This window comes from Rutilus rutilus, assembly GCF_951802725.1.
Source record: "Rutilus rutilus genome assembly, chromosome: 21".
Taxonomy (NCBI): domain Eukaryota; kingdom Metazoa; phylum Chordata; class Actinopteri; order Cypriniformes; family Leuciscidae; genus Rutilus; species Rutilus rutilus.
The window spans coordinates 29,101,744-29,126,896 of NC_140226.1; the positions used below are offsets into that span (position 1 = coordinate 29,101,744).

The following is a 25,153-nucleotide window of genomic DNA, read 5'->3' on the forward strand; positions in this document are numbered from 1 at the left end:
AACATTTTTACAACAGATTGACTTCTTCAATTTGAAAAATTAATGTAGGGGGCCTATATAAAATCTTCACATCTATGTTTATAAAATTTTCACATTTCTGTTCCTGGAAGACGATCTCCTTAAGTGTCCTGAATGATGTTTGATGGGGAGTGTTGCTCAACGAGTCTCTACAAAATCCCCCACAGGTGCCCAATAGTGTTAAAGGGTTGAAAATTCTGTCATAATTTACTCACTCTCATGTCATTCCAAACCCGCAAGACTTCCGTTCATCTTTGAAACACAGATTAAGATATTTTAAATGAAATTTTAGCGATTTCTGTCCCTCCATAGACAGCTACACAACTACCACGTTGACGCTTCAAAAAGTTTGTTAAGAGATGATAAAGCTAATCCATATGAAATGAGTGGTTTAGTCAAAATTCTCTGAAGAAACTCGCTCACTTTATATGTTTAACAGATTTAATTTAGTCTTTTATTCACATATAAACATTCATCAGCAAACATAAACAGAAGCTCAAACACGAGAATGAACCTCATTGGTTCTCGCACGTCAAGCAAACATAACCCTTTACCACAACTGATATGAGTTGATGAATGCTTATGAATACAATCCTACATTCAATCTGCCTCTTCAGAAAATTTTGGACTAAACTGCTCAATTAATATGGATTAGTTTTACGACCTCTTGTGTGGTAGTTGTGTAGCTGTCAAAGGAGGGACAGAAATCTCAGATTTCATCAAAAAGATCTTCATTTGTGTTCTATAGATGAGCGAAAGTCTTATGGGTTTGGAACAACATGAGAGGAAGTAATCAATGAATTTTCATCTGTGAGTGAACTATCCTTCCCTTGGGTAAAATACTTGGCATTGAAAAGTGTCAAGGAACTACAAATGAACATACAGTAACTTTAACTACACAAGAGTAAACACGCAAAAGTTGGTTAGTCGCCAGCAGCACAGCAGCTCCAGACAAACAATGACACTCCAAACTGCCCTGTTACTATATATAGCTAACATTACAACAAAAGCATGTCTTGGTTCTGTGAAACACAGCAAAACCATGAAATGTTACTCACAGATGGAGCAGAATCAACACCACGACCTCAGTCAGCGTCTGCTTTCAGGCCTTCCCGCTTTGGTCTCTCCAGCGCTGGAAAGCTTTTCTAATAGTAGCGGGGGTCCTAAAACCCTGATCAAAACCCTTCTTTTTTCCCAGTGATATACCTCTGACCTTTTCTCTTTTGTAATGTCTCTCAGCCATCTCTCTTTCAACAGTCTTTCTTCAAAATCAAATCTCCCTCTTCCTCTCTCCTCCCCCATTTTGAGTGGACACGCCCCCTACTTCTGATTGGCTACAAGTGTGTTGTGACGCTCGGTCTGATCCACCTTCAACAACGTCTTTACTGCACCATCATTTGTTTTCATTGTACTACTTTCTTATATAATATAATATACAGTAAAAATCACTGCTATTATTTTTTATATAATATAGCCTACTTATTACTTGTATGTTTTCTACTTTAATATATTTTATATTATTCGGTCTTCGGTGTCGCTTGACCCATCCGAACCAGAATAGAAAAGGTTTGTTGAACACTGTTGTCATTTTCTCTTCGCACATGAAAATTTCATTTCACAATTTGGCAACAAAACATAATTTATTACTGTTTCTGATCATAATGACACAGGAAAAGTACAGGCAGGCATGTTCATTTGCATGTTTTAAATAGCATAACCATACATGGTTTTGTATTTTTATTGCAACAACAACTTAAAAATGGATCAATAAAACAATTTGATTGGAACTTTCACTGAGGTGAACCAAAATTCAACAATGCCTCTAATGAATACAAAACACAGATTTACTGAAGAAAACTAAAGTAACGAACAGGACGGTTCACTACATTTTGGTATACGAACATTGTTTTCATTGTGGTCACTCACAGGGCAATTGGTTATTTTAGTTTTAACAGACAACTAAACATTTCTGAAACATCAGACAAAGAAAATACAGTTTGTAAAACCATCCTTACTCTTCACTGAGATTAAAATTGTATTTGCTATTAAGTACATTATAAAGATGACAGCACTGAGGAGACACTGAATCTGATATATGTGAACACATGAAGAAAACTGGATGAAGACATAACAGCCATTAGTCCTGACAGCCTCAAATATCTAAATTCATTTGAAATCTAAACAATAAATATATAATATTCCAATGATTGCATATTGTTTGACATCAGGAGTTACAGTACCCAGTAGGAGTTATGTGTGCTTGAACATAAACAGTATTTATGATTGTTTTACTGTCAACGTCACATACATTCATATCTGACTGCTTACTGATTTAGAGGGACAGATCTAAAACATTATGGCTTGTGCTCTTTATGTTTTAAAGAGGTCATATGATGCTTTTAAATGTTTTGCTTTAGTGTGTAATGTATCTGTTTGTGCATGTATACGATCTGCATAGTACAAAGCGCAAAGTTAGAAGATGAGGCTTCGGTGAATTGAAGCGTTATCGTCCTGTCGCAGAGATGCCGTGCGTTTTGCTTTCAGAGGTTAATCAGTACAACCCAAAAGTTTGCTTGTGCACAGCACATTTTACAGAGGACAGCTTCCTGAACTTGGGAGAGTACAGCGCCGCCTGTACACAACGTTTTGAAGAAATGAGCGCGTTTCAGACAGACTGGGAAAAAAGGAGCTGCAATAATGTGAAAATAATGTGTTTTTTGAATATTAAAGCATGCTAACCTATTCTATTACACCCAATAATTAAAAGAATAAACTTTTAATATAGCATCACACGACCCCTTTAAGAGTATAAATGTCTAAGTGAGGAACATCTACTGTTCGTCTGCTAAAAATAAAAAAACTGGATGGATGATAAGGGCAGAAAGTGACAGGTAGCAGGACGGCCTCCTCAAGATCTTGGACAAGCAGTAAACTCAAACTCGCCGTTCTAGAGAACAGACAGAAAGAGAATAATGTAAGCATTACATGAGATCTGCACTTCAACTGCAACAAGTTATGCAATGTTCAATGTGCAAAATGTAGATTGCAGTCACAATGTCTATTATTATTATTATATGGAATGATCTGGATGCACATTTTAATGAGTTTAACCAGTTTTTTTCTGTTTCTGAAATCTTCTGTTTTGTCTAGACTCTAGACCAATTTATCTATCTTTGAAATTTCAATATATCATTATGGCAGCTAATTCATAATCATTCACAATTTATGAACATATAAAATGGTCAAACCAAAAACTGTCCAATCACAGCAAAGCACAGCATTAAGTATGACTGCACCTGAACAGATACACATTAAGTGTGCTGAATAATATACAGCTCAACACAATTTACCTCCTCCTCATCCCCCTCAAATACTGGCTGCAAGAAAAAGACGAGGGATTTTTTGTTAACTTCAAGCTATTGATTTTTGGTAACTTCAATTACACACCAAACATGCCACAAAGACTGAACATTTCATGAGCACATTCCCTTAAGTGCCTTTCACAAAGTTGGATGTTTTACAAGCAAGACAGGACCATTCACTCATTGTGTATCTGAAGGAAACATCAAGATGCCCATCAAGCTATTAATTACTGTAAGCCTGAACCTGTATCGTTTTACCATGGGAGATCAACTCACAGCCCTACCATTGAGACAAGCACTTCCGCATCACTCTGAAGCATGCACTTTAAAAAAACAAAAACCAATATATATATACACACACATACACATACACTGTGTGTGTACAATACATATATATAGATTTTGGTAACATTTTATTTTAAGGTGATGTAGTTACACATTACAACGTGTACTTACTATAAATTATGCATAATTACTAATCCTAAACCAAACCCTTACCCTAACCGTAACTCTATAGTAGTACATGTAGTTAATTAATATCACTCAATACTTATTTAAGTACAGTGTAACTATGTCACCTTAAAATAAAGTGTAACCTAGATTTTTTTATCACATGAAATGATGAAAAATGTGTTTTTACTCTTGAGTAAAATGACTTAAACTGTTTTTACCTCATTACCCTCATCTGTCTGATGCTGGGAAGTGAAGAGCATCAGTAAAAAGATGTTTTATGTAAAGAATACTCGCTAATATTTAACTTCGTCTCTTCAATATGTGGATAGGTATGTATATACTATATATTTCAGGTAACAAAATTATTTTGGGGAGTTGACATGCATAACCTGCTTTAGTAATGTACTGCTATACAACTTAATTAAAATGTCAAAAAGCACATTTCCTAATACGAATTCTAAAAATTCATGACATGTCATAGTCAGAATCATTGAAAATAAAACAAGGCAAAAACTTCAAATTTAGGTTTTATATGGTTTTGAAAAATTTGAAACCATTTCAATTTAATGACTCTAAAACATGACATGTGGTGAAACCATTAAGTAAAAGGTAATAACATATTCTTTATCGCTGTAAGTGTATATCTATATCATTATTTCAAGTTTTTAAAAGGTTTTCTTTAAAAAAGGTTAAGTATATTTATGTAATGTAAAGATTGTAAAATATTTTAAAAAATATATATTATTCATTCATTTAAAAGTATCATGAAGTCTTTGAGGAGTTGCACCACATGACATTTTACATGAAATGTTGCATTTTTTAAATGTAATTGATATGTACAGTAGTCAACATTTGAAGTGGATGAAAAAAGTTCATCAAAGTTGTCCTGAGACAAGAACGGGTATTGTTCAAAATGCATGTATAACTTTGATGAAAGGTTTTGATCCACTTCAAATGTTGACAACTGTATATATTAGTTTTTGTTCCCTACCTGAGTTTGGTACTGAGCCAACAGGTACTGTTGTAAGAACTTAATAGCCTCTTCACATCCAGTGGCTCTTGCCTACATGTGAGAGAAGCCCATTAATAAAAGTTTACAGCAGGGGTGTCCAATCCTGCTCCTGGAGAGCCACTGTCCTGCAAAGTTTAGCTCCAACCCCAATTAAACACACCTGAACCAGCTAATCAAAGGGCTGTGTCCGAAATCGCCCACTATAACCTTACATAGGGCAGTTTATGAGGGGACAACCATTTGTAGTGGTGTCCGAACCCATAGTGGACATTACTGAGTGCACTAATTCAATACCATAATACCACAATAACGAGAGTACAACGAGAGATGCACACTCAATGGCCAAAGAATACCGCACTGTGAGGGTCATGCCAAATTAATTCCCGCGTCTCCCTTCTGGCGCACTCAGTGTCTGAATTCGCTCACTCATTTTCATTTGCTCCTTCAAGTAGACTATATTAGTGGAATAATGTAGGCAATAGTGAATGTCCCAGCTAATGTCTCACTAGGTATTCTAGAAACTTCCAAGCAGGGGTTCTGAGGCAAGTTGGAGCTAAACTCTGTCGGACAGTGGGGACTGACTTTGGACACCCCTGATTTACAGGAAGCATCTTTAAAATATATTACCATATTTGTCATTGCTTTGACAATGCAGAAGTCATTTTTTAGCCAATGCAACAAATAATGTCTTGTATCTCCATTCATACAGTTATAAGAATAAAATGTCTCTGAAGGCATCAAATGTTTGGTTATAATTGTGTATTCCGCACAGATCTCCATCATTAACTCACCACTTCAATGGGTGTCTGTCCATCATAACTGGGCATGGACAGATCAACCCCGGCTAACTGCCAAGTCTCCAATCCTTCCAAGTCGCCACTCGCCGCAAGACTGTAAAACACACATTAGAATAGCTAAATGGGCAATCATCAACCTTATCACAGGAAGTTCATAAACTGAAGACAAACAGTTCTGGTATGTACTCAATACACTGATGATCTGTACTGTACATTAATTCTAAATAATAAAAAAAAACAGATGCTCATATTTGTGACCGCACATTAATTGAACTATACTACTTAACGGATAAATTGTAATGAAATAAATCCGTACAAAAAAAAGAAAAGAAGAAGAAAAAAAAACACTACTGCTACTACTAATAAAAGTAAAACTGACACTTGTCTCATTTATCAAATTGCTGTGTCCACAAGTTTATAAAAGCAATAAGAGAAGGATGGATGGAGAGGAAATATGAGACCTGCACAACTCCGTTCCAGCATCAACCATTTCATCCTGAGAAAAATGAGCTCCAGTCTTCCTCAGCAGCTTCACAACATCCTTATGCCTACAGACATTTAAAAAAAATGACATTTACAGTCACATGTGTTTAACTGACTTCACCTTACAAGTCACCATTTGTGTTTTATGGAAGAAAGAAGGTCATTGTCCCAAATCAGAGGCTGAATATTTCAAAGGCAGCATTCGAAGGCTCATTTTAATGCGGCCTACAAATGAGTCCATCTTTCCCTGGGCCACAAAGGATAGAATGAGTGGATCCTTCGCAGCCTAGCCTATCCCAAGATTCATTGTGTGAAGTGACGTGGCCTTTGAAATTTGCATCCTTCGAAGGATGCAGCCTCTGAATTTGGACACAGCTATTGTTTTGGAATGAGGGTAAGTAAATGCTATGCTAACTATGAATGATTATATGGCGAGTTGCATCAGAACTCATTTACAGGTCGGAACCACCAGTTTAAAACCAGTGGTCTAGTTCGCCTTAAAGACTATATAAATTACAAATAGATAAGTCAGAACTTTGAAATTATGGCAATTACTTTTTGTCGCCCCAAAAAATATTTGGACACTTAAATCAGTCCTACGAACCTGAAGCGAACAGCATTGCGAAGTGGTGTATCGCCAAAGCGATCTTTGGCATAGACTGTAGCCCCTTTACTCAGCAGATACTCCACCACTTTCAGATGCCCCTCACATGCAGCGATGTGGAGAGGAGTGCGCCCATCATAGTCTGCCATGCTCAAGTCAGAGCCCTATATAGAAACATATGAGTCATCACCCGCATCTTATTTTGCTACACTGGATTTAATACTGCCTTGTTGGCATGCATACATAAAGTTTTTATTATAATAAAAAAATATTCAAATACAAAAAAGTTGCATGCATGCATTAGCGCAAACTGTACAACGTTTAGAATATGCTGCATTTACTTGATTCCACTTTTTACAGTTAGTGTTTTCCCTTCTAAATGGGTGTCCAAACATGTATCAATATTTTACCATTTCCCTTATGGCCTCTAAAGCTTCAGTGTCTCCGATCTTAGCAGCAACGCACACCAGAGTGGGAGTTAGTGCATCTCGTATGGCTTCGAGCTCCTGTGGACATCAGTAATATTAGAGTGGATCACAATTGTTCATCACAGCCTCTTCTGCTTCTTTACATGGTTGTATGTTTTGTAATCATCATAGTTTATACTAAAATACAGTGCACCAAACTGGCACAACTGTTTAGTGAAATCACTTCCAAGTAGGGGTGTACACTAAATAGGGGCTTTTGCACCGGGTAGTCATAGGAACTCAGTTTTAGGAACTAGCCACCCGAGAACTAAATGTTCCCCTACGGCCATTTTCATGGTTACATTCACACCACCGGTAGGAACTCTGAAGTGATTTAAGCCGACAGCTGTCATTTAAGAGTGGCATTCAATAACTGGAGGATGGAGGATGCAGTGAACATAGCTATGCTTTTATTGTGTGTTGAGGGTTTGTGATAATGGATATGGAATGTAGATGTATAAGTTATGCGATTGAAAGAGCAAAAAGGAGAGCTAAGAGACGAAAACTCCTACGACAACAAGCAGTGCTTCATATCAGAGGCTGAGAAAAGAACACAACACCGCAGACAAAGGCAACAGGTAAGTGACATTAACATTAGCTTTCTGTATGTTAGTCCAGACTAAGTATATGTAAACTGCATTTACACAGCTGTTTAAAAACAAAAAGGTGAGTGCTGGTGTTTCGTATGGCATATGTTCAGCCAATCAACGTACTGTACATTTCAGGAGTTCCTTATGTTCTGGGTTAGAACTTACTCTGAAGAAGGAGCTAATTTAGTTCCCCCAAAAATCGTTCCCAGTTCCTGGGATATGAAGATGGCAAAAAGCCGGTACTTCAGCCAAAAGTTATAACTATGAAAACTTTCCAACAGTGCGAAAGCTCGTTATGTACACTATGTACGAAACACAGCAGTTCTGTCAGAAAAACTGGGATTTTTTTTTTTTTTTGGTTATAGTTGTCAATAATCACACACCCCAGAGCAAAACAAAGTTAGAAAGAGAGAAAGGTTACATTACCTCTTTACAGCTAATGCTGAGGGACTTGGCGATGACCTGAATAAAGCGACTGTCGCTGAGAGAAAGCTTTGCTCCGCCCAGGTCAGCTATCATCTCTCCACGCAGATTACGACTCAGCATCTTATGAACAAATGACACGCTTAACTAAAGTGATTTAAAACAAGTAATAATTATTATCTTAATTGTTATTATTTACAATAAAACTACTTTACTGCTTATTATTATTTGGAAAAACTCAAATTCAAATCAAATTCATGCGGTAAAACAAACATGCACAAGAAAGAAAGAAAGAAAGAAAGAAAGAAAGAAAGAAAGAAAGAAAGAAAGAAAGAAAGAAAGAAAGAAAGAAAGAAAGAAAGAAAGAAAGAAAGAAAGAAAGAAGAGGTTGTAAAAGGTCACGTAGTGTGACATTAAATAATTCATGTAATTAAAAAAAAAAACCGTATTAGCTTTGAAAATGGTATTTAAGTAAAAAAAAATATGAAACAAACATTAAAGGAGTATATGGCGAAGAACTTAGCATTAGTATTTTAAATTTGATTTTCACTAATACACTACTGTTTAAAAAATTGGGGTTGGTAAGATTTGTTCAATAAAAGAAGTCTCTTTGAATGAAAGAAGCTCACCAAATTGATTAAAAAATAATAATAATACATTAAAACGGTAACATTGTGAAATATTATTATATTTAAAAAAGTAAATTGTAAAATAACTGATTTTGGGCTCCAGTCTTCAGTGTGAAATGATACAAGCGATACAAGATTTATCACTGACCCCAAACTTCAGAATGGTAGTGTATATGTTATTGACCCAAATGTGGTTTAAATGTATTTTTTAAGAGACATTTTTCCATACCTTCTTCTTCTCTTCTGTACTGAGGTTTTGTTTTGCCAGCACATAGGAGAGTTTTGAAAGAGCAGCTTCTGGGGTCATATCACACCCAGCGACCAAACCGGCATCACTCAGAGCCTGAGAGGGAATATTAAATTACACACTCCTGGAATACACACACATAAGGCCTTTCATAAGCAACCTCCCATACCTGGCCAGTGGCGTATGAGGTAGTGACTGATCCCCGGAGACACTGGGTGCAGTTGATCATGACGACTCCTCTCTCGGTCGCTTTACGGATCTCATCCAGCAGGTCTGCACGGTTATCAGGGGCGTTCCCGCTGCCGTAGGTCTCCAACACGATCCCGTCCATAGGAGGCTGCAAGAAGGCCCGGACCTGATGAGAGAATGGATCTCATTTAAACATCTGAAACTCAGCCACAAATTAAACTTCTGTCATTATTTACTAAAAAATGTGAAAGCAATGAACACTGAATGTAGAGATTTGGCAAAAATATGTGTCAAATAAAGGCAGACATTACCACACGGCCTTACTGTATCAGCAGTGATTCCTGGGAAGAGTCGCAGGAGACCCACATTGCGGTTCAATTGTGTGCTGACAGTGAATTTGGAGGTTGTATTGGCTCGCCACACAGTGTCCCAGTTAACTAAAGAGTAAGAAATAAAGCATAATGCATCTGAATAAAATAAATTACACTGCAGCATCACTAATAAGGTTTATATAAAACTTCAAGAAGTGTTCTGCAATGTTTCCTGTCCTATGTCCTGTTTTTTTTTTTTTTTAATGAACAGCAAATGATTAAAAATGCTTTTTTATTATTATTACTCAAACTAAAACCATCAACAAAAAACTTTTTTGTCATTAAAAATAAAAAATGCCAACACAACATTTCTCATTTCAATTTAGTTTACCTCCATGTCCTAAAAACTAAAACTAATATTGAAATAAAACATTATTAAAAACTACAGACATTTAAAAAAAGCAAAAACGAATAAAAAAAGACAAAAACACACAACAAAAGAAGTAAAAAGTTACCTAAAATGTCAAAGAAAATTGAAGTGAAATATATATATATAATTTTGTGTGCATTTTCCATTTTTAAATAGACCCATATGGGATTAAGGCTGTGTATAAATGCTGTCAGAACTGGAATCACTTTTGATGTCGACTTCAGCATTGGCTAATGGCGGCAGGTTTGGTGAGGTAAATGCATTAAAGCTTCCAGCGTCCACTTTGGTGACACGATTTCCCCTGTACAGCTTATGATGAAAATACAGGCAAACCTGTGAAGAAAGACACAAACGGCTTTTTTCTGGTCCTTTACTCAGTTTAAACTTCTTTATAATTATTTTCTATAACAATAATTATTATTATAAAATTATTACAATAATGTTATTCTTATTACAATAACTTTATAACAAAGCATCTTTAATGTGCCTCATTGGCATGGCAGAAACACAATGTACTGCAAAACATAATAATCTCAAAGGACACTTAAAACCACATTTAATCAAGTATTTTTTCCTGTATTTTATTAAAAACTATCTTCCATATTTAAAATAAAACTATTTTATAACTGCAGTCTTAACATCCTCCAAAACATGAATCTTTAAAATGTCAATTTTCATTTGTAATGGCTACAAACAAGTCACTGACAGAGATTACAAAACTCACCTCAGGGATGACAAACTGTCCTGCTATCAACAGCGCCCCCAAGAGGTTGTCCCGCCCGTCATTCCTCATCTCATAGATCGGCACCTGCAACATAAAAGATGGTTGTGAAGCTAATAGCGAAGTTAACATGATGCTTTTTTGATGACCACTAGTTAAATGTTAATACTGGATGTAGCTTTAAAAAAGAGGTCCTATTAAGCTTTTTTACATTTTCAACTAATGTTGCTGTATGAGCATGAAAAAGGTCTGCAAAGTTACAAAGCACAAAGTTACTCCAAAGGGTGTTATTCTCTATTTCAGTGCGCACTGATTCTGAACTCCCTGAAACGCCTCGATTGTAGTCTTAAGTTGTCTTCCGAGAACAGACCCGTCACAATATCCCTCATTTGAATAATTCCCGCCCAAGGCATACTCAAAATAAAGGACCATGGTTGAGTTGCGTTGGTAGTGTGTTGAAACTCGTGGTTATGGTAAGGGGAGTGACATTTCCGAAACACACTCAAAGCAGATCAAAATCTTCGCTTAGCGACCTTATTGTGGTTTTATCTAGCTGTCGAGACACAAGCAAACACTTATATGTAGCCGTCATTCCCGTTCTGCTAAATGATATATATTTAACCATTTTTACAATTTTATATGTATAATGCTCTTTAGGTTTCAAATACGATAACTAATAAGCTACCTCACACATTTCCCATAATGAATTATGATACTGCTTGGTTCGTTGGTCTGTTGGGTCAGATTGCTTTCTCACCTCAACTGAACCAGCCCAGAGTTAGTTTTCAATCGGGCAGAGACCACCTCGTTCAGGCGATCTCGGAGCGATTGTTTTGGCGCGGATCCGAGCGCGATTGCCATGTTCATATGTGCCTAAACACACCGAACTTAGGGAGAAACATACCAGGTTCCAAAAAAAAAAAACGTTCCAAACGAGACAGGTGTGAAAACGCTCTTAAAATGCTCAATTTGTGCAACACAAAGGTGAGTAAATGATCCATTTAAAACACGTTACCTGTGAGCCAGTGAGGATGACAGGCTTTCCCAGATTCTCACACATGAAGGATAAGGCAGAGGCGGTGTAAGCCATGGTGTCTGTGCCGTGCAGGATGACAAAACCATCGTATTGCTCATAGTGTTTCTGTGAATACGAGAAAAAAAAACGTTCAAAATCTCCGTGCTGACTTTAACATACCAACTAAAAAATTGTTGACCTGTTCACTGATATACCTTCAAGAAATTCGAAGATTACCTACAATTACAAATTGTTGTACAAAAAAAATGTAAATAAAAAAATACCAGAATCAAATAATTTATCAGATCAGTTCTGGTCACAAATCAGTATTTTCAGTCATGTCTATTCACGTTCGCAACCCAGCGAATTTTTTTTTTAAATGTAAGCAGAAAGATGGCTATAAAGGAAGCACCTCTATGTCTTTTCCAATAGTGACCCAGTCATCTGTGGTCATATTACAGGAGTCGAGGAGGGGAGAGTATTCTAAAACTGTATATACAATCCTCTTATTCTGTTTCGACAGTCTGGGGTGGAAAAAAAGAGAGAACATGATTAAAAAACAGCAAAAAAAAAATGTAAACGCACCCAAACATTTACAACAAGCTCTAAAAGTAAAGCAAAATTTCTTATTTAAACCAGCAAAGACCATTAGGTAAACATGGGTTAGTTCAGCTAGATCAACTAAAAACTAAAAAAAGGATAGATCGTTTATTGACAGCAAGAGTCTGACTGATTTCCTGTAGTTCAAACAAAAACCATGTGTGCATCAATCAATGGATGAGTAAATATTGAGAGGCAGCAGACTTCAGACTTTGCTCATTGCTCTGGGAAGGTCTCTAACAAAAGGTTTACATGCTTCCAAGTTCAAAAGACACATTCATTTTCTCATAATATACATTGCAGAATAACCTCTTTTCTCAGTGTCTAATCAGCTGGTTCAATGATCCAGTCTTTCTAAACCCCTCCTTTCCGAGAGCCTACTCTGCTCTGATTGGTCAGATAGCCCAGTCTGTTATGATTGGTTGACAGCTTACAGCCTTTGTCAGAAACAAAATGCATATTACCATATTTGCATTTCAGCTCTAGATCTTCCTCAGCACTTGATACACAGATATACAAACAGATAGTGTCGATTTTACAGCATAAATTCAAGCACGAGTTCTCATCCTTTGGAAGTGCTTGCACAGAAAACTGCGACAACACGAACCAAACTCTTCCAGGCCTCAGCTATAACTAGAGTGTTTGAGGACGGGTCAAAGTAAATGTTGTTCACGGGCAGCCAATGAAGATCATAGGCTGCCATTATACAAATGTGTTACAAACCTAGGTTTCTATCAGGAAGTGAAACTGGAAGTGCTCACGCCTCATTCTGGCAGTTCAGAATCAATTCTTTCTTTATTGATTAGGAACTTTGCAGAACTTTAACATTCACAAACAGCTATATTACACACTGTACGAAAGGTAATATTCGAAACAGCATAATAGGGGAACTTTAAGATTGGCAAATTGCTATATATATTAACTATATTACAACTATATTATAATTGCTATACTACATTTGTTTAGACTGTGTCATTTAGTAACATTATCAGGCCTTAAACAATGCCACAGTAAATTATACGGGATACACAGAAACACAGTTCAACGTACCATCAATCATCTGCCATTTTCTTCTGCCTTTGAAAAATTATTGTACAGCCATAACCATTGTGCTAAGACTAACCAGAAAATATATGTAGTTAAGCAGTTACATATACATCCCATATAGGGGATGTAATATTCTCAGATGTGTAAAAATTACAGAAACAGCATCCTCCATGGGCCACAAGACAATATCAATAATTTCTTCTTTTTTTTTTTTTTTAAAGAGATTTATATTATAAAAGAGTATTTATAAATGATACACACACACACACACACACACACACATATATATATATGAGGGCAAGTACATTTTTGGGAGAACTATTCCATTAAAACTGTAATTAAAGTAGAAACCAACAATTCAAACCTGTATTTTCTATACAGATAGATGAATGTAGTTAGTGTCTGGATCTATAAATAGTATAACACCTCCAAATTTCTAACTTGATGGCACATCCGTGTGGGAACTTACCGCAGCACCAGCGTGTTCTCCGGAGGCTTGTAGTAGTCATACAGTCTGGTATGCTGTGCGTACTGCTCATCGTGCAGAACAGGGAGTTTGCGTAGAGTTTCAACAAGAGTATTAGGTTCTGGAGACAGAACTGCAAAAATAGAAGAAAAGCCTGTAAAAAGTTATGAATAAATGCAACAAATTCATGTTTTTCATGGATATTCATGTTTGCATCCCTCGGGTTCTTTTGACCAGAATTCAGCATCAGCAATGAAGCCAAAATAACCAACTTGAATATTTTAAACTGCGTATACTATGCTAATATTGTATCATTTTACACATTTTGAACCACATTCCCTTTTACAGATTAGAATAAAAAAAATATTGTATCTAGTATAACTAATTTTATATTATTTATGCTAGAAGTTCAATGAAAAAACGGTTTACATATGAAATAATTATGTGTAGACCTGTCATGATTATTGATTAATCATATGATAGTGGTTATTCAGTCTAATCGGTCTAATAATTAATAAACACAATAGAAGAATATAATATATAAAGAATATAAAAAACTGTAGAGAGTGTTTCATTATTGTATCACTGCTGCTCCATTCACCTTGTGCTCAGAAGAGACTGTTGCACCGGGCGGGAATTTGATATGATGATGATATGATATTATGAGAAGAAATTTGTTACGAAACGAAACATTGAACCTAGCAGAACTACTTTGAAACAGCAGAACAGTAAGAGTATGGGAAGTAAAAAAACAAACAGAAATTGTATGTTACATGTTTGCCACATTATTTTACTGCAGAAATGTACATTTACGTTCTATTTCTGTAATTTTACGGAATTGTCAGAATACAGGAAAAATCTGTAAAATAAAACAGTAAAATTCTGTACATTTACAGATTTTGTTTTTACAGTGTACACAAAGCACTTAAATATAATATTATATCATATTATAATATTTAGGCCTATTTAATTATATTTTTTATTAGCATATATTATATACGATTCCAAGTAAAAATAAAAATTAAATAAAAAGTATTGGGCTTACACTGTAAGTGACATATCAAAACAGAAATAAATCATTGATCAAAATTATGTGTATGACAATTAATCGTTGACACAAAATTAATGAACGTGAAAGGCATAACTACGTGGTACAAGTTAAATGTGTGTCGAAACACTAAAAACCTAATCAAAAATCTCTTTTTTGATGGCAGGAGAGGAAATTTAGAAAAATTGACAGTTAAGGTTTGTTCATGTGTTCAACAAGCCAAACCAGCTGTTGTATGGAACTGTAGAGTCTTGGAGAATAAAATAACCCACAGGACTTTCAAAACAGAAACCTCTGTCCACATGAAGGTTGATTTTCACAGAGCCTGTTTATGGCAGAATGAAAGATAAAACCTCTGTCCTTGAACTCTGATAAATAGAGCTGAATGCTTTTGTTGACCTTGCAAATCCTTTAAAAGATGCTATCCTTTTTTATCAGTGTTCATTTTAGATAAGATGGCCAGTGTCAGAAAAGACAAACATCTGTTTACAGAAGGCAAATATTTAACCATATTCATAGAATTTGCTAATTAAGTCATAAAACAAGATCAGCATCCTCTTCAAGCACTCTTAAAGCACTCTTCCCATTACCATTTATTACTTCACATAATCAAGTCACCATGTGTGCATTATTCAGACTTTCAGCTGTGTAATACATTCCTGCTTTTAATATACATCCACTGAAGATGCAGCAATTGGTTTATTTAAAACTGCAAAAAAATAAAATAAAAATAAAATATTCCCATTGGCTGGACAAGTCATGCTTGAAATTCATGAAATCATAATAAATGATAATAATAAAAATCAGACTGACGATGGCAAATTAAAGATGAAATTACCAAGTCATCCACCAAATAAATGCATAACAGGTTAATGACAATTCATGTTTTGGCACTCAATGTGAAGTTGTTCGCATGTCTAATTGTTCTGTTATTTTAGTTTTGACTTGAAGCAAATAATCTAACAGACTGTCCCAAAGAAACCTTAAGTAAACATAAAAAAAACATTTGTGCATAATCAAGTGGCATTTATTGTAAGATATACAATTTTTTCACAAAATTATTCTGAATTGTTATAATTCAGTAATTATATATAATTAGTATATACTATAACTGAATTATTCAGTTATAATACATTTTATTTAAAATAAATAGCCTACTACATCATGGTAGCTACAGGTTAGTTAAGTCATGGCATCCATGCTCAGAAAATTGTTTATTTACAGATGCCACTTGGTTTGATATTAATATTATTGATATCAATAACAGCATTAATGCATTCCAGGTCCTAAAGATAATTATTACTTCCTAAGACCCATGCCATTGATATTTACACCCTGTAGGCTATATATATATAACATCTGTAAACAAATAATCCCATAACGTGTCATAAAATAATCCTGCCACTAGTGCGGAATATATGCAGGTGTGTGAGCGCTGATGATAGTGTTTACCGTTATTATGATACGTCATGCCAATGGTTCCGCCGGTGTTTATGACCAGGACCCTCGCCTCGACATTCGGGCTGTTATCAGGAGACTCCGAGCTGCTGGAGAACCTCCTGCTCTGACCCGTGGCGCTCCGGCTGACAGATTTCTGCGACTGAAACACATCAGACTGACTTAACCTGCTGCGAGAAAGAGCTCGACCTAACGAGGTCATGCTTGTTGAAGACTGAGCAGAGGTAGAGTGTTTGCATTCAGCCATATCGGACACACTGATGTGTCTATACCAAAACCGAACGTCGCGGTTTCTTAAAGAGACAGCGCATCGATTTTGAACACTGATACACATGCTGATACCATGGCTGATACACAAATGACCGTACAAATGAACGTATCAGTATCAGAACAATTATTTGAAATAATAATAATAAAAAAATAATGATAACAATAAATAATGAGACGTGAGATGTTTTCTCAAACCTTAGACTTACCAAGCAATGAGAAGAACCCATGTCATTTTAGTTGAAGTTCATTCATGAATTGCCATGTTTATTCATGTAGCCTTGACCACTGTGGTAAAAAAATTCCCCTATGCGCCGGGTGTTGGTTGACGCCTAAGTGTATCTACTCTGACTGCATAAGATGCCTAAGAATTATAGTTACCTGACCGCCTCTCGACCTTTCTGAACACTATCACTTTGTGATTAAGATCTCTAGTGTTATATTAACCTGCTGCACAGATTTACAGACTCCAGGCAATGCATGCTTTAATCACGGCCGGAGGACCTCAGACAAATTTCAGAGAGAATCCCAGCTTCATCAAAAATACAACAGTTTATAAAGGATAGAAATACAGAACACAGCAAAATAACACTACTACTTGTGATAATTGTGTCATTTTTCTCATATTTGATTGGTGCAATTTGTGCAAAACAGCATGCACCCACATCCTCTGTTAATGGCAAAGTCATTCATTGTTAATTGTTAGTTCATCGTTGATTACTCATTATATCATGGGACTATTCATTTCTGAATAACTGTCTAGACAGGGTATCTTCAGACTTTATGAAATGGCAACCTTGCTAAAAAATACTGCTGATACATTATTTTCAAATGTTAAATGTTAGGCCTGTAAAGAGAAATCAAAGATTAAATATTTTGGCCTGTAAATAAAAAGAAATGTTAGGTCATGATTAGTTAAAGGGTAACTTTAACCCTAAAGTTTAACTTTAACTTTAAAATTTCCATCACACACCACATACACACTGTAAAGATAGCATTTACTCTCTTATTTGTTGCAGACATCATGCAAATGTGTGTTTTTGGACCAATGAGAGAGCAATGCATAACAAATATTTTTGGCTCCTTGAAAGTTGTAAGAATGTAGACAGTCCCAGAACAGAACTTTGTGGGTAATTTTTCATGCTCTTTCTTAAGGCCCGTTCACACCAAGAACAATAACTAAAGATAACTAACTATACCTGTAATAGTGTCCAGACCAGCGGACGGACGACTTTCTATATCATTGTTATCGTTAGATGTGGTGTGGAGTGCTATTCTTTTAAATTAAGAACGACTTTTTAAAACTATATCTTTATCGTTATCATTATAGTTATCATCCCTGGTGTGAACGTGCCTTTATTCAGATATTATTATTTTGGTTGTGATGTTAGTTCCACTTCCAGTCATTACTTCCAGTCATTAGTTTCAAGAGTGCTGAATTTCAGACAAATAGCACTAGGACTTTTTACTGTTTGCACTGTATCACTCTCATTTTTCATGTTTGTTCTAGAGATGTGGGGATTAATAGATGTGACTCTTTCTGTAGGTTACTTTGTTGAGCCAGTAGATGGTGACAAGTGACTGTCTTCAGTCTTCATGAATTATGGGTCTAGTGGATGCCTTGTTTGTTTGTTTGTTAAGTCAATGGTCACCAGAATGGTTTGGCTACCAACATTCTTCAAAATATTTCCTGTTGTGGTCACCGTTTTGTGTAGTTTTAAAACGACATGAGGGTGGGTGAATAATGACAAAACTGTAATTTTGACTTGTTATCCCTTTAACAAGCCAAGCCATTCATAATTCATAACAACTATTTTATGGTTTATTGCTTAAGATCTTTTTCAGTGCACTTTTAGAGAAGATGTGTCTGTTAGTGTTGTTATTGTATTGTAATAACTAATAGGCTACCGTCGCTATTGCTAAGTAACACGTTTTCTCAGATTGTGTGATACTGAATATTGTAGCCTATGTGTATTTTGAAATGTGTTTTTTAGAGTAAAGATTTTTTTTATTACATAATTAAAATGCAGTACAAAAAAGAGAAGAGATACTACAGAACAAGAACATGTGGGGTTTTGACGTTTGCAAAGACCTTTATTATGAAATACGGGCTGTAACGGCCATTTCCGCTGGTTTGCGTTGACGTCGTCAGTTTCACACAGAACTCGGCTGATTTTAGGAGTGAACACCGGGGTTGAGACTGCTAGAGAATGGTGGCCCTCCGCAGGTAACTAAAACGCTTTTAGTCGCTCTAAAATGAATGAAAATAACTTGTTAATTGTTATATTTTACATATCCTGTCGAAAATATGTGTAAAAAGTCTGTGGTGGCGATTTTGTGTGGGTTGTTCGGACGGCTAAGCTAGCAGGCTAAGTTGCTCTTTTCTGGCACTCCCTCTGAGCCTCTCTTGTCTCTCAGGGACACGTGAGACAGTCGAATTCAGGACGGTTGAAATCGATGCGGCTCCGCTTCAGACGGTCCAGATGACAGACCCACCGGCCGGCCAAATGAACGCTTTTCCGCCGAGGCTCTGAACGTCTTCAGCTGCTATCCGGTTACATTTTTGAGGGACGGACGTGAGAGAGCCCCCGAGACGGACATTCACACGCCAAGAGGAAGTCTAGAAAGACCGCAGGCTCTTAAAGAGGCCTCAGCACTTAACAGCCACAGGAAAAGCATCGAAAAATCGCTGCTTTTGTCACATCTCTGTGGATTAATAGTGAGTGTGGCATTTTTCAAACGGGCACCTCCCTACAACTGAAGCAAAAGCGCTGCAAATCGAGCTTTGACCTTTTCGTCAAGTACTGAAAGTTTTCAGTACTGTCATTTAACTTAATCAGCTGAACAGTGGCCCGCATCGGCTAGAAATACATTTTATCAACAGTGACTTTATGCCCAGCTGCGTGATAACTTCACACACGTGTTCTGTTTCACTTCTAAAATTTGACATTCCCAAGAAGAAATCTTAAAGAAAACGCCCATTTATTTTGCTTTTGAACTACCCATATAAAACTTTTTTTTTTTCTTTTGGAGGAAAGTAACCATTTATGAACAGTTTGCAAAATGGGGAAGATGCTGTCAAAGATATTTGGCAACAAGGAGATGAGAATATTGATGCTCGGTCTGGATGCCGCAGGGAAAACCACCATCCTTTATAAGCTGAAACTCGGCCAGTCCGTGACCACCATCCCAACTGTCGGTTTCAACGTGGAGACGGTCACCTACAAAAACGTCAAGTTCAACGTGTGGGATGTGGGCGGACAAGATAAGATCCGTCCCCTCTGGCGACATTACTACACGGGCACGCAGGGGTTAATTTTTGTGGTGGATTGTGCCGATAGAGATCGCATTGACGAGGCCAGGCAGGAACTCCACCGCATCATCAACGACCGTGAGATGCGGGACGCCATCATTTTGATTTTCGCCAACAAGCAAGACCTGCCGGACGCCATGAAGCCGCACGAGATCCAGGAGAAGCTGGGACTGACGCGCATCCGAGATAGGAATTGGTACGTGCAGCCCTCATGTGCGACCACCGGAGATGGACTGTACGAAGGCTTAACTTGGTTAACATCTAACTACAAGTCTTAATGATACTGGCACTGACTGTTTAGGACAAATGAACTCAATATGGGGAAAATCAGATGACATCACCCAATATTTGTGCGGTTTTGATTTAGAGTTAACATTTATTTTTGGTTAGTTTTCAAATGACCCTTTTTTTGAAATAACGTAATGGGTTTGGCTTGCTTTTAGTTTCCTGTCTACTGTGACACAGCCGCGTCACACACCTTGGACTATTGCTTAACATGATAAAGCATTCCTGAATGAAGAGTATCTATTTTTTTGTTTGATTGTAGGTTTTCTATATTTGTTGTCTCTTCTACAGTTTCTTTCTTTGAGATTTCAGAGTCAAAAAAATGAAGTTTTTCTCCAGCAAACAGTCCAATAGTGTGTTAAAGACATTTTATACCGAGTATCCAAACTGTCCAGGCATCCGCTGTAGCAAAGCACAGTTTTGCTGAGGAGGTTGTAGCATACTAATCGTAGGTAGCTAATGTGGTGTAACAGGTTTTAAACCGTGCCATAGTTATGATATCACTGACATCCAATGATAATCAACATGTAAATGAATCCATGGAACATTTTATGCAAGAGTCTAATTGTGGAAGGCGGGCTTACTACCACAGACATAACTTATATTCAAACAGCATAATCGAAACAGGTGATGTCTTGTGCTCTCGAAAGCTTGGAAATCCACCGAAAGTTTTTTCTTTTGTCTGCATTGCAGTGTAGCCCGAAACAAGTTCAATGTTAAAGAGACTTCATTTGTTAAACATCGAGGGTTGCCTTTTGTAGCCCTAATACCATTTAGGCTAATTGCATTGACCAGATTGTCTTTGACTTACACTCATATGTCTCTAAAATGTGGGATTGTTACATTCTTGCATTTCAAGTGTAGTTGCTTGCGGTAGAGTGGACTGAAGATTTCATTTTTGGAGAGAAATGTTTCACCCTATTCATTTCCTCTCTTTGCTTTAATCATTTTGAGAAACATGTACAGAAACAGCTATGTAATTGTAACTTCAAATTAAACTTAGTCATTTTAATGCTTTTAGTTCCTTCTTGTTCTGACCAATTCATGCTGTCTTTGATGCCTATCAATGCATGGGAGTTTCCACCGTCATTTACCGAAGCCAAACCAAAGTCAGATGGAAAGTGTGTTAAGCGTTTTCTAGAAAATTCTGTTCTAGGTAGTGCACATGGAAAACCTTTTCTGTTTGCTTTCCCGGAGTTTGAGGCCCATTATGTATTTGCACAAAATTTTCCAAACCTGGGAATCCAAGCACTTTGGAATCCACCGCAGATAAGATTGTAAAGAATGTGTGTTGGGTTTAATGTTTGACCTCATCATGTGCTTGTGCACGCAGGAATCCAGACACCTTTCTAAAAGGGAACATGAGAAATGGCACTCGGATCTTCCTTTAACGTCTTATCGCGAATATTTGTTATGTTTACAATGTAGTTAATCTCCCAAAATAAGCTGTGTTGGAAACAGGTCAGCTCTACACCCCCCCCCCCCCCCCCCCCAGCAAATCCCACTGTAAAAACAGGATGTCTCCCGCTAACTCTCTAAAGGCCGCACAGCTGCTAAACTATTGCACACACAGAAGAGTAATGGGCGGTCGGCGCTGGACGCCACAAATGCTGCTCTTGCTGACACAGCTGTTAATAACAAGTGCTGTGCTCACTTGTTGCTTTGCACGCCATCTTGAATGATTGTTAAACCGCTAGGCTGTTTCTTCTCTCACACCCGACGCTATTCAAATCAGTCGAAGCCACAAGGGCCACATCAGCCGCTCGCAATGCCGGAAATGAGCTCGACTGCTGACATACTGACGGTTGTTTTAGCTGAAGTTTTGGAGCGCTTCCTTTTTAAAGTGAGAAATACTGTACTTAACAGCATGGGAGCAGATACTGTAACCAATCCCGTGGGATAAAGCAGCTACTGTTGTGGGTCCAACTTGTCGAGACTCGCTGTCAGACCAAAATACAGACATTTGCATGTTTGTTAGTCACATTTACAAGATCAGAACTGTTTGAATTACAAAGCAGGTGATTGTCACACTCCATGTGCTTTATGGCTGCGTCTTATCTTTCTTCTTTGGCGTGTAGTGTGTGCTGCATGTGGGTTTATGAATAACTGTGGAGGCCAAAAGTGTGGATGATCTCATTCATGTTCTTTTTTAGACTATGTTTCATCCAAAATCTTGTGTGGATATACCTATACATACATTAGCACACACACATACACCAAGGCTGCATTTATTTGATCAAAAATACAGTAAAAACGTAATTTAAAATATCGCAAATTAAAATGTTTTCTATTCGGACACATATAATTTATTCCTGTGATGGTAAAGCATCATTACATTATCATTACAGTCTTCCTTCAGAAATCATTCTAATATGCTTAAGAAAAAATTATCAAGGTTTAAAAGGGTTGCCTTAAAAAAAAGGGTTTTTCCCTACATAGAAAGTATATAAATGTGTGTGTGTGTATAGTGTATTATGTGAAATGCTTATTATGCTTGTGTTATGTGAAAGGATCCTAGTACTTTGTTATATACACACACACATGATAAATTAAGGCAAAAATACAGTGACAAATGTTTCCTCTCCATTTTCATATCAGCAGTTTTTCTTCACATTCTCACTGTGTGTGCGAGTTTGCATGCTCAGGAACTTTTAGTGCCGAGCTGGTTTCATTGTCATATCTAAAGGGAAGTGGTCAGTGTGATGTCATTTGGGTGGTGCTCATGTGGCTCTGCTGATGCCGGCGTTGTGCTAATGACACAGACACTATTAATAGGCGTCTCTGTGTGTAAGAGTGCAAACATGCACCCCTCAGAATACCAGTGTAAACGAAACACCACGTCAAATCTTTAACACGTAAGTGCAAAAGAAGAAAGAAGACCACCTTGTGCAGTGTCTTATTGCTATGTCATATTAAAGAAATGGTTCTCCTAAAAATGAAAATTCTGTCATCATTTACTTACTCTCATGTGTTCCAAACCTGTATGACTGTCAATATTTTGGAAACAACACTATTTTTAATGTTTTTGAAAGATGTCTCCTATAGTCATCAATCCTGCATTTATTTGATCCAAAAAACAAATATTGTGAAATATTATTACAATTTAAAAGAATGGTTTTCTACTTTGTTTCTGATGCAAAGCTGAATTTTCATCAGCTGTTACTCCAGTCTTCAGTGTCACATGATCCTTCAGAAATCATTCAGATATGCATCATTTGATACTAAGTTATTATCAATGTTGGAAACAGTGCTGCTGAATTTTTTTATTCATTTACTTTATTCAGGATTCATTGATGAATAAAAAGTTAAAAAGAACCGCATTTATTCAAAATAGAAATATTTTCTTGCAATACAAATCTTTACTATCACTTTTATATCAATTTAATACATCCTTGCTAAATAAAAAACATTATTTCAACAAAAAAAAAGAAAGAAAAAAATGACCGGCCTCAATCTTTTGAATGGTAGTGTATATTGTTACAAAATATTTGTATCTTAAATAAATGCTGTTCTTTTTTAAGTTTTTAATCATCATAGAATCCTGAAAAAAGTATCATAATGCAATAAAAAAATATTAAGCAGCACAACTGTTTCCAACATTGATAATAACTGAGTATCAAATCAGCATATTATAGTGATTTCTGAAGGATCATGTGACTCTGATGCAAACCGGAATTTTCATCAGCCATTACTCCAGTCTTCACATAAATAAATTATACTTTAAAGTATATTACAATAGAAAACTATTATTTTTAATTAAAATAATATTTCACAATATTAATGTTTTTTTTTTTTTTTTTTTGTATATTTGATCAAAAAAATGCAGGCTTGATGAGCATAAGAGACTTTTCAAAAACATTATAAAATAGTAATGCTTCCAAACTTACACACACACACACACACAATAGTCAATAGTCACCAAAACCGTTACCAACATTCTTCAAAATATCTTTTGTGTTATGCAGAACAAAGAAAGCCATACAGGTTTGGAACAACAAGAGGGTGAGTAAACGATGACAGAATTTTCATTTTGGGTGAACTATCCCTTTAACGTGCAACATAGCCTAATACATTGAGGATAAGTACCCAAATTATATATCAAAACTAGTAAAGGTTTATGTGTTTTCCTGGACTTGTAGCTGTAATTGAATAAAACTGTTTGTTCCTCTAAATATTCATTGTTCTTTTAGAATGAAATGATCATGTCAGAAAAAGCTAAATGGATAAGGGCTTTACTTGGCTTTTACAGCAGGACACAACAATAAGTATTCGATTCTTCTGAATTATAAATGACCCACCTCAAAAAAAAAAGAAAAAGAAAAAAATTGGAATGTTACTGTCTAAAACTAAGTGTATTTCTATAGATGAAGTCTAAGTTTTATGTAGTTTGTTGTTAGACCGATGCCACAATGTTCTTAGTTACTGTTCATAATTAAGGTCATTATTGTGTGTCCCTTTGTGGTCTTGTCAACCAACCTAACACACTAACCTTTCCAGTAAGAGTAAATATGATTGTTTGTACAGCTTGACTGTTGGCTTTGTACACTAGTTTCTGTACGACAGGTTTGGTAACTGCAATACTTAATACTTTGTCATGTAGAAGCTATTTTCCATTAATATGCATCTGTGACATTTCTATACTACATCTATACATGGGCTGCTATTAAAACAGGTGGAAATCTTTGCACATGAATATAAAAAAAAATGTTGAATATGTCCATGATTATTTTGCAGAAGAAGTATTATTATTAGTATTTATGTATCGCGAATGTTGATTACACTATTTTGATGGTCCACTTTTGACATTCTACTAACTATAAGTAACTTTGCAACTACATGTAGACTGTTAGGTTAGGCTTAAGGGTTCGGGTTAGTAGAATAAGTTGACGTAGTGGCAAAGTTACCTATAGTAATGTCA

At 36.3% G+C, this 25,153-nt stretch overlaps 2 protein-coding genes across 4 annotated transcripts; one reads left to right on the forward strand and one right to left on the reverse strand.

Moving 5' to 3' along the window:
- Positions 1-1,642: 1,642 nt before the first annotated feature.
- aspg (asparaginase homolog) lies at positions 1,643-16,708 on the reverse strand. Of its 3 annotated transcripts, XM_084392974.1 has the most exons (18): positions 16,365-16,708; positions 13,868-13,997; positions 12,164-12,275; positions 11,752-11,877; positions 10,740-10,823; positions 10,222-10,348; positions 9,599-9,711; positions 9,255-9,440; positions 9,068-9,181; positions 8,213-8,332; positions 7,140-7,235; positions 6,730-6,893; positions 6,104-6,190; positions 5,637-5,736; positions 4,825-4,896; positions 4,052-4,075; positions 3,369-3,395; positions 1,649-2,965 (listed from the first exon to the last, which is right to left on the reverse strand). In XM_084392974.1, exons 1-18 carry the CDS (start codon positions 16,702-16,704, stop codon positions 2,927-2,929), a joined length of 2,061 nt encoding a protein of 686 aa, XP_084249100.1. In that variant the 5' UTR covers positions 16,705-16,708; the 3' UTR covers positions 1,649-2,926. The 3 variants fall into 3 exon arrangements, with proteins under 3 accessions (XP_084249101.1, XP_084249100.1, XP_084249102.1); XM_084392975.1 differs by lacking the exons at positions 3,369-3,395; positions 4,052-4,075 and having other exon boundaries at positions 1,643-2,965; positions 16,365-16,705; XM_084392976.1 differs by lacking the exons at positions 3,369-3,395; positions 4,052-4,075; positions 4,825-4,896 and having other exon boundaries at positions 16,365-16,707.
- A 2,034-nt stretch (positions 16,709-18,742) lies between these two features.
- arf6b (ADP-ribosylation factor 6b) lies at positions 18,743-21,247 on the forward strand. The gene is made up of 2 exons (XM_084393253.1): positions 18,743-18,864; positions 19,056-21,247. The coding sequence occupies exon 2, from the start codon at positions 19,701-19,703 to the stop codon at positions 20,226-20,228; it is 528 nt and encodes a 175-aa protein (XP_084249379.1). The 5' UTR covers positions 18,743-18,864; positions 19,056-19,700; the 3' UTR covers positions 20,229-21,247.
- The last annotated feature ends 3,906 nt before the right edge of the window (positions 21,248-25,153 follow it).